The 14,748-nt window shown below is 38.2% G+C and overlaps 2 protein-coding genes across 3 annotated transcripts; both read left to right on the forward strand.

Moving 5' to 3' along the window:
• The first annotated feature begins 6,415 nt into the window (after nt 1-6,415).
• LOC125801069 (uncharacterized) lies at nt 6,416-7,859 on the forward strand. Its single transcript, XM_049476648.1, has 4 exons — nt 6,416-6,722; nt 6,894-7,176; nt 7,327-7,628; nt 7,826-7,859. The coding sequence occupies exons 1-4, from the start codon at nt 6,490-6,492 to the stop codon at nt 7,857-7,859; spliced, it is 852 nt and encodes a 283-aa protein (XP_049332605.1). The 5' UTR covers nt 6,416-6,489.
• A 902-nt stretch (nt 7,860-8,761) lies between these two features.
• On the forward strand, nt 8,762-14,197 carry LOC103038334 (uncharacterized). Of its 2 annotated transcripts, XM_007242153.3 has the most exons (3): nt 8,769-9,719; nt 12,392-12,488; nt 12,721-14,197. In XM_007242153.3, exons 1-3 carry the CDS (start codon nt 9,035-9,037, stop codon nt 12,869-12,871), a joined length of 933 nt encoding a protein of 310 aa, XP_007242215.3. In that variant the 5' UTR covers nt 8,769-9,034; the 3' UTR covers nt 12,872-14,197. The 2 variants fall into 2 exon arrangements, with proteins under 2 accessions (XP_049323615.1, XP_007242215.3); XM_049467658.1 differs by lacking the exon at nt 12,392-12,488 and having other exon boundaries at nt 8,762-9,719; nt 12,721-12,879.
• Nucleotides 14,198-14,748: the final 551 nt, after the last annotated feature.

Genomic DNA, 14,748 nt, shown 5'->3' on the forward strand with positions numbered 1-14,748 from the left:
ATTCACTCATAGTAAAAGTGTGTATTTAAAGTGAAGTTTCTGACTGAACTCTCTCTCTCTCTCTGACTGAACATAACCTGGAATCGGATTCATCCGCACTAAAAGGAGACCGCATCACACCCGCCCAGTTTAAAATAATTCTTTCGCATACTCGGTGCAATTACCTATTTTTACCAAAGAGGGCCCTAAATCCCAAAACTTATGGACATCAGCTTCAAAAATTAAATGTCCTATCCATTTGCACCCACTATCAGATCTCACTTAAACTTCTATAATTCTTAGGGCCTTGCTATGAGCATGTTGGCCAGTGTTTAGCCTCACTCACACAATAACACCTACCATCACTGATTGTGGAAACTTCATACTAGCAACTTAACACCTCAAGCAGTTTGGACTGTGTGTCTCTCCACTCTTCCTCCAGACTCTGCTCCCTTGATTTTTAAATGAAATGTAAAATCTACTGATGATCAGTGATGATTTGGAGAGACATGTCATCTGCTGGTGTTGATCCACTGTGTTTTTTTATCAAGTCAGTGCAGTTTTGTTTTCCCACAAAATCTTACAGCACTTCATGCTTCCCTCTGCTACTGACAACTTTTATGAAGATGCGGCTTTCATTTTCCAGCAGAATTTGGCACACTGCTAAAAGTACCAATTGGTCTTATATAATATTCAAATTTTCTGAGACACTGATTTTTGGGTTTTGATTGGCTGTAAGCCATAATCATCAACAATAAAAGAAATAAACACTTAAAATAGGTCACTTTTCAACCAAATTACTGAAATAAAGTCACTTTTTTCATTTATATTCTATTTTATTTATTTATTTATTTTTGATGACATAGTATATATTGGTATGTGTCAAAAGTAAACCATAACTGTGGGCTAAATGTGTGTTTTTTAGTTAATGGGCCACTTTTGGCTCACATGCAGGTTGCCAGTGCCTACAGTGGGCCAACAGTGCCATATCTTTTTCATAACAGGTCCACCTCTGCATGCTGTCTGAGCTGGCTGACAGTCGGCATTCAGATTATTCAGAAAAGTGTTTAGAGGTGATGAAGTGCAGGCCACACTAAATTCTCCAAACCATCTCATCCAACCAGAAAAACTGACTTGACCTATGACAGCGCCAGGCCTAAAGTCACTGAGCTCTTCAGCTCAACCTGTTCTACTGCAGGTGTTTGCCTGAGGAGATGAGCTTGGCTATGAGCTGAATTTTATACCTGCCAGTGATGGGTGGGGCTGAGACACCTGAAGTCAATACTTAGGACGGGTGTCCACATACTACTGACCATTCAGTTTATAGTGACAAGAAAAAGGTGACACTTTCTTTTTATGTGAATCCTTTGGAATTTCATGGTTTTCTGCATCAATTTGTCATAAAATGTGATCTGATCTTCATCCACATAAAAGGTATTGACAAATATAATGTGCCTAAAGTAATAACACAAAAAAATATATATTGCAGGTCTTTATTAAAAACACACTCAATTAACATGTGGCAGTGGAAAAAGTAAGTGAACCCTTCTGGTTGACCAGGAGGGGGTCAACAATAGCAATACTGTGCATGATTAAGGAGGGATTTTAGCCCATTTTGCTTGCAGAACTGCTTTAACTTTGTCATATTCTTTGGACAGTTCAATGTCTATTCAAAAGCACTATTGGGTTGAGGTCAAGGCTCTCACTTAACCACTCCAAAAGGCAGATTTTGTTTATCATAAGCCATTCTGCTGTGGACCTGCTCCAGTGTTTTGAGTCATTGTCCTGTTGCATGACCCAACTACTGCAGAGTTTCAGCTGACGTACAGACACTCTCATAAAGGGTTCACATACTTTTTCTTGGCACTGTATTTCTTAGGTAAACAGGGTATAGTTGGTTTGAGGAAAATGAATGCTAGGCGGCAAAAAACTAAAGGGTTTTCACTGAATTAGATATTTTATTTTATTATGTGCAGAAAGTAGATGAAAATGTAGCTAGTAAGTCTATAAGTATACAGTCATAGAAAGTAAGCAATTTCTAAACAACTCAACAATGTTTAAGGCATCTGTTTAATGGCTAAGACATGCAGTTTGCACAATGATAATAAGCACTTCCACCACTTGCAATGGCTACATTAGCCTCACAGCTCCAACACAACACTAAAGAATGAAATTTGGGATAACACACCAAACAATATACTGTATAAATCTGATTTCAGCTAAACTATCAGTGTAAGACTTTTAAACCAACACATCTCTAATTACTCAGCACCGAACAGGCCACCCAACTAGCCCCCCACTGATCAGTGGAACCACATGAGAAGATGCAGGGATTAGGTCCCATTCAGGGTCAGATTTAGTACTTAGCTGGTTTTGTAGCTCTCAAGCACATGTGAGGGTCCAGACAATAAACAAGGGACAAAAACACCAACATAACAAAAACAAAATAAAAAGTACCCGCAGAGCTAGTGCTTCTCTTGTCTTGTATTGTTGATGATGTACTACAATTTAAAAGTGTCTAGCAGACTCTACAGGTTTTATCTGGATGTGCAAAATACTGTATAATGCATTGATAGCAACTGGTTTTGCTGACAATAATAACCCAAAACATAAAAAAGGGGGACATATTTTGGCTGGATTTAATATAAAATGCAAGTAATTAACTTTCAAACCACACAGCAAATTTCTAGAGCTGGAAAATAGAGTTGTGTGAAAAGATTCACAGCATATTTTGAAATATAACACAAATTCAACAGCTGTAATAAAATAACTAAATAAATTAAATCAATATTTATTATACAGTTATTTCCTACTTAACCTTCCTTAGTACACGTCGCAGGACACCCTTTTATGTTATTTCAGCCTCTTTTAGAACTGCTGCTGATGCAGCATTGCCGAGTAGCATCACGGCACTCGGAGGAAAGGGCAGCGACTCGGTTCTGATACATCAGCTCACAGACGCAGCCTTGTGCTGATCAACATCACCTTTTGGAGTGATGAGGGGAAAGAGCACCATCTACTCTACCCACCCAGAGAGAGAGCAAGGCCAATTGTGCTCTTTCAGGGCCCCGGTAGCCGATTGTTTGTGTTGATTAAACTAAATGTTTAATTGAGTGTTTAATTAAAGCCCTTTTGGGCTGTGGTGAGCACTGGTCATAGTTAGAGCACTGGGCCATTGATGGTAAGGTTTTGGGTTTGATACCTGGGAGTTACTTTACTTTTACTTATGAAAATTGTTAAAAGATCAACTAGAAGACTTTTACAGAAGAGTTTGGCTCATTTATACACTCAAAATGAGTTAATTTGAACTGACAGGTCGCTGTATAGTTGTGGTAAACTGCTGTCGTTTTTTTTTTGTTGGAAAGGTTTTGAATAGAGTACAGCTATCTGAACGTTTACCTGGAACATAGTCAGTTTTATTATTAACGGTGGTGGTGTACTATGATTCAGAAGAGTCCAGCAAAACCTCTGCAGCTTTAATTTGGATGTATTTGTTAAATTACTTTGACACGTTTAATCCGCTCATCTCTGAACGCTCTCCGAATCTTCAGCTGTTTGGGCTTCGCCTCTCTGCTTCCATCTCTCTCTCTCTCTTTTTTTGTATCCATCCTCTCTCTCTTGCTCTCTCTCCATCCCTCGTTCTTTCTCCTTCTCTCCTCTCTCTCTGTCTCTCTCTCTTTCTCTCAGTAGAAGGCTGTCAGAGTTTTTTGGAAGGCAGCGAGCTGTGAAATCGCACAAATTGCTATTGCTTTACGTCTGGCCCCGGCCAACAGAGGGAGAGAAAGGAAAACGGAGGGAGAGAAAGAGGAGAGAGAGAGGGGAGATTTTCTGCTCCAACACTTCTGAACCTTTCCTGCCTCCCCCCCTCTCTTAATCACACACACACATACACACACACACTCTAGCACACGCACAGCTGCAACATGGCATCCCTCCCTCTGAACACCCTCTCCATTCCATCCACTCTCAACATACAAGGCAAAGGCAAGCCCCCCACCCCACCTCCACACCTCACACGCACACACACACAGATACACACACACAGATACACACTCTTGTTACCACTCCACGACACCTCCACCACTTTGCTTTACAATTCGGGTCACTTCACAGAACAACTCGGCAAAGCAGCCTCAAGAGTGATAAGGCCCCTCAGAGCTGCGAGGGCCGCCCGATAAAAAACCAACACTCCCACCGACTGCTACGCAAATGTCACACAAACCGCACTGGGAACTGAGTGCTGAGGTCACCAGCCAATTCCTACCTTTCTTTTTAATCATTAAAGAGGCCAAATTCTGTCATATTCCGACTTTTATTAGATTTTAATTTTACTGCAGGCAGGATAAACCCAAGATATTTCATTTCTTGTCTGCTCAAATACATTTAAATTGTTAATATTAGTTAATATTAGTGCTGTCAAGTGATTAAAATAACAATCTTAGGGGTCTGCAAGTGGTTCAGCGGACTAAGGCACTATATCACCGGTTTGAATCCTGTTTATGTAGCTTGCCATCAGCTACCTGGACCCTGATAGAGACGACTTCAGTTTCTGAATCAGTTTCTCGGATTTTGGGTATTTTATAGGTATATGTTTGAGTAAAATGAACAATATTGTTTTATTGTACGAACTACGAACAACATCTCTCCCAAATTTCAAATAAAAATAGTATAATTTGGAGCATTTATTTGCAGAAAATGAGAAATGGCTGAAATAAAAAAAAGATACAGAGCTTTCAGACCTCAAATAATGCAAAGAAAACAAGTTAATATTCCTAAAGTTTTAAGAGTTCATAAATCAATATTTGGTGGAATAAACCTGGTACGTTAATCAAAAGGACAAATGACAAAAGGCTTTTTTTCATTTAAAGTTTATTTTTGTCACAGATTACACGTGCTTGAGTGAATCAATACATTAATACATTTTATTTTTAATCTTATCATGATATTTTTTACACGTGTGGAAAAAATAAGTATCAAAAATGTATTTAGAATTAAATTTTAGCCAGTTTGATTTCTACTTCCCATACTAATCTATATGAATGGCCTGAAGATCAATAGACAGCAATTTACTTATACAACGGCGCCCCCTAATGGACAAGTACTGATGGTGCTTTAACAGCAGTTAGGATTTTTTTCCCGCACTACAGACAGGGTAAAAAAAACTTTACACATTAAAGAAAACTGTATAAAAGTATTTTAAAGTGAAGATTAACATTCTTCTATATGTGTAAAATGTGTTCATTCACAGTAAATATTGAAAACATTATTGCTACTCACTAATTTTTACTTAGTTTACTTTAATTATATAAATATGCACTCATATTATACTGAGTCAACTGGTCATGTTTTTTTTTACCATTATTTAATACAATTTAATACATATTAAAATTTGATGGCTTGTGATCATCCATCTTCCTCTTGATTATATTCCAGATGTTTTCAATTTGGTAAAATCAAAGAAACTCATCATTTTTAAGTGGTTTTTTTTTTTTGTTTTTTTTACAGAGCTGTATTATACACCCTTACAGTTTTTCTCAATTGCCAAGACACATTTCTGGAAACCATCCCTCCGTGTCTCTAAACTGTAAACACAAAACTCAGTTTTCAAACTACATTCACAAACCCTTTGAATCTTATTGCAAAACCAAACTACTGCCTCAATACAGTTCAAACTGTGCTCAAAAGCTAACAATGTTTCAGATCAGACCCTGAGTCAATCAAAATGAAAACACAACTGAACAGTCATTACACACGGCATAGAAAAAAGGAAAACACTATGATCAGATCATAAAGTCTTTAGAAATAATCTTTACTGTTCACAAAAAAGCATTTTCAAAGCACAACTTTTTTAGCCCTTGTAGTACATTGAAAATTAAAAAACCTCTGGAATATAATCAAGAGGAAGATGGATGACCACAAACCATCACACTGAGTTGAACTGCTTGGATTTTTGCAGCAGGAGTGAAGGCATAAAATTATTCAAAAGCAGTGTGTAAGACTGGTGGAGGAGAACATGCTTTAATTAAAAGTCAGGGTTATTCCACCAAATATTGATTTCTCAACTCTTCAAAACAAGTTCATATTCAAAACTTTATGAATATGAACTTGTTTTCTTTGCATTATTTGAAGTCTGAAAGCTCTGCGTCTTTTATTGTTACAGTTTTTCTGGATTGTTTACACACAATTTCTGGTACTTGGGACACAATGACCACAACATGTAACTTACGCACTAACCCTTGAACCAATTCTGCTAAACTACAAGCACAATTCCTGCTTTACACTCAAATTGCAGTTCTAAAACACACTTTTTCCAAAACTCTACACACAATTGTCATGAAGAAAATCTCTTGTTTTCACAAGGAACACACTGTTATTCAAAACTCTAAAGTTAATTGCCCTACTATGCACACTGACTCCGCACATGGGCAAACACCTAACACACATGTTTCCACTCAGCAATCAGAGCTTTAGCATAAAAGGGCAACAGGTGAGCTCTTCTGTTTTGGAGCAATGGAGGCCAATGTTGTAAACAGAGGCAGAGCCAGAGGAGTGAGAGTAAGAGGAGGACGATGGGGAGGACGAGGAAGGCCAAGGACAATCATTTCTGATGAGATCCGAGCCACTTTGGTTGACCATGTGGTCAACCATGGCCTAACAATGAGGGAGGCTGGGCAAAGAGTACAGCCAAATTTGAGCAGGTACACTGTAGCATCCATCATCCGGACTTTCCGCAATGAGAATAGGTAAGAAATCTACTCTCACTACAAAACTGCAGTACTGCATATCAATACAGTACTCAATGAGTACAGTAGTACAGTATTACCTGTGGACTGTTCTGTAGGACATTGTGTTTCGAGTATTTGGGAAATGTATTCCTACACAGTATTTACAGTATTGCACTCTTTGTATTGCAGAACTGAAAGATTACCAACAAGAGGTGGACGGGGCCATCTTCTGTCTCCTGAACAGGAAACAGAGATCATGAACATGGTTCTTGAAAATAACGCCATTACCTTACGGCAAATACAAAGAAAAATAATAGAAAACAATGAGATATTTCAAAATATTGATAGGGTAAGTTTATCAACGCTGGACCGTGTCTTGCACAGAAATAAACTGAGGATGAAGCAGGTGTACAGGGTGCCATTTGAGCGCAATTCAGAAAGAGTCAAAGAATTGCGATATAACTATGTGCAAGTACGTCCTATACATTCCCACCCTTGATGCATACTGTCAACATTGTATAAATCATACATATTACTTTCTATTATATTGTAATCACAATGATTGTGCTTCACAATAGTGACCGCTCCATGTCTACTTCTGATATTGTCATGTGTGTTTCAGAGAGTCCTTGAGCTGGAGGTGGATGCAGTGGAGCACCAGTTCATCTTCATTGATGAGGTTGGATTCAACCTCACAAAAAGACGAAGGAGGGGAAGGAATATAATCGGCCAGCGTGCCATTGTTGAAGTCCCTGGCCAGCGCGGAGGGAACATCACAATGTGTGCAGCGACGACCCACCATGGCATCATCCATCACCATGCTACCCTTGGCCCCTACAACACTGCCCATCTGATCACATTCCTGGACACCCTACACAACACACTCATTCCACCAGATCAGATAGATGACCCAGAGCAGCTCAGGTACGTTGTCATTTGGGACAACGTAAGCTTCCACCGGGCTGCTCTGGTTCATAACTGGTTCACTGACCACCCACGCTTTTCAGTTGTTTATCTCCCTCCATATTCTCCATTCCTCAATCCTATTGAGGATTTTTTTTCTGCCTGGAGATGGAAAGTGTACGACCTAAATTCAGAAACATGTATATCCCTTTTCCAAGCTATGGAAGACGCATGTGGAGATATAGCAGTTGATGCTTTTCATGGCTGGATTCGCCATGCTAGGCGATATTGCCCCCGCTGCTTGGCCAGGGAAAACATTGCTTGTGATGTAGATGAGGTGCTGTGGCCAGACCGAAACAGAAGAGAGGATGCAGCATAGTTTATTTTGTTTTGTTTTTTTTAATTATTAACTGTATACAGTAAAATCTTCTGCACTGTATGTGCAACTTTGTGTCGGTTGGGATGTACACTGTGTACATTGTTTTGTGGGAAAAATAAAACATGTTTGTTACAGTATATTTGTGTGTTCTAAGTATAAAAACAATATTCTAAAATATTTTACAACGCACTTATGTATTTAATGTCTGTAGTAAGTGTAACACTGAACAAAAAGTCATTATGATGAATGGAGAATGGTGTTTTACACTGAGCACATCAGTGTTTAAATGCTTTTTTAATTGTCTGTTCATATGATAGTTTGTGTGTGTCATCTGAACACAAAATGGCCTTTTGTGAAGAGATAACACTGTTTTGAATGTAAAGTTTCATTTTGCAGGAGAATTGAAGGGTTTTGCCCATTGTGTGCGTGTTTGTTGGATTTGTGTGTAGAGTTCTGAGAATATGAGGCATGTTTTCAGAAAATGTGTGTAAACAATCCAGAAAAACTGTATTTCAGCCATTTCTCATTTTCTGCAAATAAATGCTCTAAATGACAATATTTTTATTTGGAATTTAGCAGAAATGTTGTCTGTAGTTTATAGAATAAAACAACAATGTTGATTTTACTCAAACATAAACCTATAAATAGTAAAATCAGATAAACTGATTCAGAAAATTAAGTAGTCTTTTACTTTTTTTTCCAGAGCTGTATATAAATAAGTGTAGTTTGGTGCAGGGTGGAGTCTGACGGTAGGTGGCGCTGTATAATAGCAGTAGCAGCTGAATCCTCCGTCCAGGGGAAGTAAACACAGCAGTGTTCAAATCCAGCAGCGGAGCGGCAGAAATACAGCATTATTACAGCTAATAAACCAGCTTATAACTTCATATTTACAGCGCGGAAACGCCTCTAACAGGGGTTTTACAGTAGCGGCCTCTGTGTAGAATTAATCAGCCTGTTTTTGAGGCTCCAGCGCTGCGTTTTAAGCTCGTTTTAGTCCGGAAAGTGAAGAGTCAGAGCGCGGCTGAGCTCTGTATCTACAGCCGGGAGTATGAGCTCACAGCCCGGCACGGACCTTCCCGCCCTGCCCGCCCTCCCCCAGACCGGGGACGAGGCTCTGGCCATCGAGACAGCCGTGAGGACCGCGGTTCTCTCCATTATGAAGGTGTTCCTGGACCTGAGCGATAACAGAGCTCAGCGCTATCAGCTTAAACTGGCCGAGATGGAGCGGGAGAACTTCCAGCTGAAGCTGAAGCTGAAGGCGGCTGAGCATCAGCTCCACGCCGGCCAGCACAGCACCTGCTCCGTGGAGAGCTACCAAATCTCCGCGGACCTGACCTTCACTCCGGAGACCAGCCTCAGCCTCAGCTCAGTTACGGACAATAAAGAAGAAGAACAAACAAGAGCAGAAGAAGCATCAGAAGCTGTGGCATCTTCTCAGAGTGAGGAGCCTCGCCTGGAAGCTTCAGACCTCAAACTATTCAAAGAGGAACCCAACTATGAAGACACGTTTTGGATCAAGAATGAAATGGCAGAGGAAGGCTGTGTAGAGGCTGTGGCTTTCTGTGGGTACCCTGTCCTGACTGATGACTTTAGTGGTGACCCACATGTACAGCAGCAGCTGCAGCAGCAGCAGCAGCAGCAGATCATATCTGTGCAGAGGTGTGGAGCATGCAGCAGCCTCAACCACACCATCCGTGAAGATGATGCACCTACAGCTTCCAGTCTGCAGAGAAGTATGTAGCTGTGTTGGATTTGGGGGAGACTTTTCTGAGGGGTGTGGTTTAGGTTTCAATGTTTTCTGCCCATTATATACACTACATTGTCTAAAATATCCACTCACCTGCCCTGAGTTTGGTGATATAAGGCTTGGATGATGCTACTTAGCTGTGGAAATGAACCAATTCATTGAAGCTCTGAAAGCTCTATTGTTTCTGAGTCACAGTTTTTTGTTTGTTTTCCAAATTATCTTCTTCTGCAGCCATAGAGAGACAGGGTGTGTGTGTGTCTGTCTGTCTGTCTGTGTGTCTGATTACTGGATTTAAATGGTCAGTTTAGAGCAGGGGTGTCCAAACTTTTTTTGTTGGGGGCCAGAAGAAGAATTATATTTGAAGTCACAGGCCACACTCTGTAATAAAACAAATAATGAAATATACCACTTTAAATAATTATTTTTTCCTCATTATTTCATTTACACACCATTTTACTTGACTATCTTTATCTTTTTACAGTGTTGTGTAAACTAAGATTTTTCTAATTGTCTCTTAATATAAAACTTCTCAATTACAGAAACTTTTAGACTCTTTGGCCCGTTTTTCTGCGCTAGAAATGCGCACCCTCTCCGCTTTTAGACTCTTTTACCCCGTTTTTCTGCGCTAGAAATGCGCACCCTCTCCACTTTTAGACTCTTTTGCCCCGTTTTTCTGCGCTAGAAATGCGCACCCTCTCCACTTTTAGACTCTTTGGCCCATTTTTCTGCGCTAGAAATGCGCACCCTCTCCGCTTTTAGACTCTTTGCCCCGTTTTTCTGAGCTAGAAATGCGCACCCTCTCCGCTTTTAGACTCTTTTGCCCCGTTTAACTGCGCTAGAAATGCGCACCCTCTCCGCTTTTAGACTCTTTGCCCTGTTTTTCTGCGCTAGAAATGCGCACCCTCTCCGCTTTTAGACTCTTTGGCCCGTTTTTCTGCTCTAGAAATGCGCACTCTCTCCGCTTTTAGACTCTTTTGCCCATTTTTCTGCGCTAGAAATGCGCACCCTCTCCGCTTTTAGACTCTTTGCCCCGTTTTTCTGCGCTAGAAATGCGCACTCTCTCCACTTTTAGACTCTTTGGCCCATTTTTCTGCGCTAGAAATGCGCACCCTCTCCGCTTTTAGACTCTTTGCCCCGTTTTTCTGCGCTAGAAATGCGCACTCTCTCCGCTTTTAGACTCTACATTTATTTCTTTACTTTTAGTTTTATTTAGGGCTAAAAACTGAATCTTAAACTAAAACTTTGGCTTTTCTTTACCCGTTTTATTTGCATTTCGTCACACCTATATCTTATCACAGTTGAAAAGAAAAATTAAGTGCATACTGCATTTTCATATTGCATTTCCTTTAGACATTTATTATGCAGTTTATAGCCAAAACAAAGTTTGAGTTTTCATTTTAGATTTGACCATGAAATACCACTATGAAGCTCTTAAAGCTCTACTGTTCCTGAGCCGATCTATTGTACCACAGCAAGTTTAGAGGTCTGTAGTGTTGGGCTCTGCAGAAAGTTGCAGGCCTCTGAGCACTGTGTATCTCATTTTACACTGTTAGAGCAAGTTGCTGCCATTCCCAGTTACCTCCACTGTGTTATAGTGTAGGGTAATTTAATTCACCACAGCCTTACTTAGATCAAACTCTAAGCTCTGACTTAGTGTGAGAAATGTGAGAAATCCCAGAACGTTAAAAGAGGAACATTGAGTCATTGAGTTTTTTTTTTTTAAATACAGCTCTGGGAAAAATAGACCATTTAAAATGATGAAACCTCTGGAATATAATCAAGAGGAAGATTGATGATCACAAGCCATCAAAATATTTGCACTAGGAGTAAAGGCATAAAGTTATCTAAAAGCAGTGTGTTAGACTGGTGGAGGAAAACATGCCAATATGCATGAAAACCTTGATTAAACCCCAGGGTTATTTCACTAAACACTTCTGTATTTTTTGCACTATAAGGTACACCAGACTATAAGGTACACCGGATTAAAAGGAACACTATCAATGAACAGTTATTTTCTGGTCTATTTTTATACATAAGGTGCACATTATGCAACACTAATAAGGAACAGGGGTGTCACCTTTTTTTTCCTTCTAATTCAGCAGGTTTTGCCGCTGGGTGGTGGTGGGGGGTAGCTAGCTATTTTTTTTAAGAAAAAAAAAAAATTATTGTAATTTATAATTAAAAAAAAACACTTTTAAAATCCTGCACTGGATTTTAATCTACACAGATTTCTCTCCTGTAAAATGTTTATTTGGGTGAGTAAAGCGCTTCCATTTATGTACAGTAAGCTTAGATTTCCAGATTTCCTCTAAGGCTGGGTGCAGCAGCATTAGCATTAGTGGCTAACCGCTAGTAAATGCCACCCGACAGCACTGCACTGAGGAACCCTGAGTTGTCCGGTAAGTCGGGGCAATATTAGCTAGCGGTTAGTGGCTAACACCACTAACTAAATTGAAACCCCTGTATACTACTGTGTGGCTTTGCTGCTCCTTAACACCTGACTGGTAGAATTCATACATAAGGCGCACCAAATTATTAGGCGAAACAGATGATTTTTGGAAAAATTAAAAGATTTTAAATGCACCTTATAGTGTGAAAAATACGGTAAGTGTATCTGAATAAAGGTTGTAATAATAGTTTGTATTTATGTGCTTACAGAGAAGTTGGCAAGCAGGGAGAGAGTGAGGCAGTACAGAGCACGGATCCGAGCTGACCCTGAGAAGTACCATATGTTGAAGGAGAAGGACCGTATAAGGTATTAAATGGCAGTAAAAAAAACTTTAAAATAAAGGTCCTTTTCATTTTTTAAGAGCAATACCATAGATTTATTTCAATTTGATGTTTTGTTTTTTTGAGATTGATTCCAGTACAAGGAATATGAGAGTCTTTAATCAATAATAAAACTTGTTGTATTGTTCGATTTTTACAGGAAAAAAACATAAGACATTGTTCCTTGATGTGGCTGATATCTTGCTTATCGTCTGTAGGTATCTCAGCAGGAAAAAGACCATAGCAGATCTTCCGGAACCAATGAAGAACCTGAAGAGGAAGGCCTGGAGAGAGGCTTCAAAACGGCACCGTGCCAGGAAGCTTTCCTTCATACACAACACTACCAACATATGTGACCAACACTTTTAGCTGTTAAACACTGTAGTCTGTGCCTTTTGAGTTTAATTTACTTTTATAATACTGAGTGAGAGGGGAATCTCACTGCATTTATCTTTAGATAAAAGCATTACATTTCTGACCTGTGCTTGAGCTTCAGTTCATTTGGACTGAGCAATAAACAACTGATGAAACATTAATTATACAAAATAAAATTGGAAAAGATATTTTATTGTTTCTGCCCAAATATAGATACAATTTGGTATTATATGGTTAATTATTTTATTAATAGATAATTAATTTATTTGTAAATTCTATAGATTTAATAATATAATCATTCAGAGTAGTTTGGTGTGAAATAATTAATCATAAACTTTTTGACTGATTTCTTTACAGTGGTGGTGAAAACCAGGCTTTAATGTGTTCCAAACTATATAAATAAAGTCATATAAAATATATTATTTGTAAAATTAGTAAAATACAAAAATCAAAGAGCCCTCTATATTAGACAAAAATGATCCAGCCTCTGTTCTTTACTAATGTTGCATAATGTGCCTTATAATCGGATGCGCCTTATGTATAAAAAATAGACCAGAAAATTTACTTTTATTAATAATTCACCTTATAATCCAGTGCGTCTTATAGTGCGAAAAATACTGTACATAGAATATCTTTTGAGCTGTAGTTTTACAGCAGTCTTTTCACCACTACTGTGAACAACAATTCTGAATTGAAGGGTTTTTCACTTAACTACTCTGAATCAGTGTGTGAACATCTCAGACAGTAAGATGTACAATTAAATGTATAGAACTGTGAGGGAAACTGAACAAAAAAGGTAGAATTTATTTTAAAGTTGTGAATGCAATTTTAAAATGTGATGAAAGTGTTTTCCTCAGTATGAGTGGGGTGTTGGCAGCAACAAGTTATTTATTACATTTTTTTTTTTTTTGCTTTACCCACTAACACATTACGATGACTTTAAAACGTTACTAAGTTTTTTATTTATTGATGATTAACATTTTAATGACAGATTGTGGTAAAACATTAACTGTATTTTCTAGATAATCTGATAAATTATTATTTATTTTATGAAACAAACAAGAAAAAACATGGCAAATTAGATATTTTTTCAATGACACAGCACTTAAAGTATCAGTAGAGATGTGGCCTTGGCAGTCAGATTATATACTATGTAGTAAATTGTTTTTTTTTTTGATGAGCTATGTTAAGTATTTGTTGCTGTTGTTTCATTTGAACAGATTGCTTTAACATTTCATCAAATGTTCATCACACATGGTTTGAATTTTCTTTTTGGAAAGGTTTTTGAGAATAAACTGTTGATACATTATTATCACTGAACCATTTCTCTTTTTTCTTTTCTTGTTCCAGAGATACACATACACAGTCAAGGAAGAAAAACTGATTTTTAATACTTTTTATTTGTTTTATTTCTTTATTTGTTTTATTGAAGCTCAATGACAAGTACAATTCAAACATTGTGAAGACAGAGATATCAGAAAGTCTCATACTTTCATATGTTAACAGCAAACTTCTCAACAAACCAAACTTTGCAGAGTTTTGCACACCTGATTTCAGGTATCTTAGTCACTTCTAGATTAAGGTGGAAGATGAGCTAAACTCCTTGGGATAATTTTTTTTCCTCCTGTCCTTCCTTTGGTTTTTTTTTTTACATTTTTGGGTGACTGTGACAATATAGCAACATAATATGTATCGCGATTCAGTATGTTGTAAAATATTTTTTTTTTTTACTGAATATTAGAAAAACTCTTAGTATAAAAAAATAGTATTATATACATAAAATCTGAGTTAAAAAAATCAAAACAGTGTGATCTACCAACAGTGTACTAGTGACCAGGGATTAATGTTTTTGAGGATTGATAGTATTACAG

The sequence above is a fragment of the Astyanax mexicanus genome, chromosome 1, assembly GCF_023375975.1.
Source record: "Astyanax mexicanus isolate ESR-SI-001 chromosome 1, AstMex3_surface, whole genome shotgun sequence".
NCBI classification, from domain to species: domain Eukaryota; kingdom Metazoa; phylum Chordata; class Actinopteri; order Characiformes; family Acestrorhamphidae; genus Astyanax; species Astyanax mexicanus.

What these genes read in the sequence shown, in the direction of transcription:
- LOC125801069 (XM_049476648.1), top strand. Translation starts at nt 6,490, where the DNA reads ATGGAGGCCAATGTTGTAAACAGAGGCAGAGCCAGAGGAGTGAGAGTA. An exon ending in TGCGATATAACTATGTGCAA is followed by an intron (nt 7,177 to 7,326) that starts GTACGTCCTATA and finishes TGTGTGTTTCAG; the next exon opens with AGAGTCCTTGAGCTGGAGGT. An exon ending in GATGACCCAGAGCAGCTCAG is followed by an intron (nt 7,629 to 7,825) that starts GTACGTTGTCAT and finishes CCCTTTTCCAAG; the next exon opens with CTATGGAAGACGCATGTGGA.
- LOC103038334 (XM_007242153.3), top strand. Translation starts at nt 9,035, where the DNA reads ATGAGCTCACAGCCCGGCACGGACCTTCCCGCCCTGCCCGCCCTCCCC. An exon ending in AGCTTCCAGTCTGCAGAGAA is followed by an intron (nt 9,720 to 12,391) that starts GTATGTAGCTGT and finishes ATGTGCTTACAG; the next exon opens with AGAAGTTGGCAAGCAGGGAG. An exon ending in AAGGAGAAGGACCGTATAAG is followed by an intron (nt 12,489 to 12,720) that starts GTATTAAATGGC and finishes TATCGTCTGTAG; the next exon opens with GTATCTCAGCAGGAAAAAGA.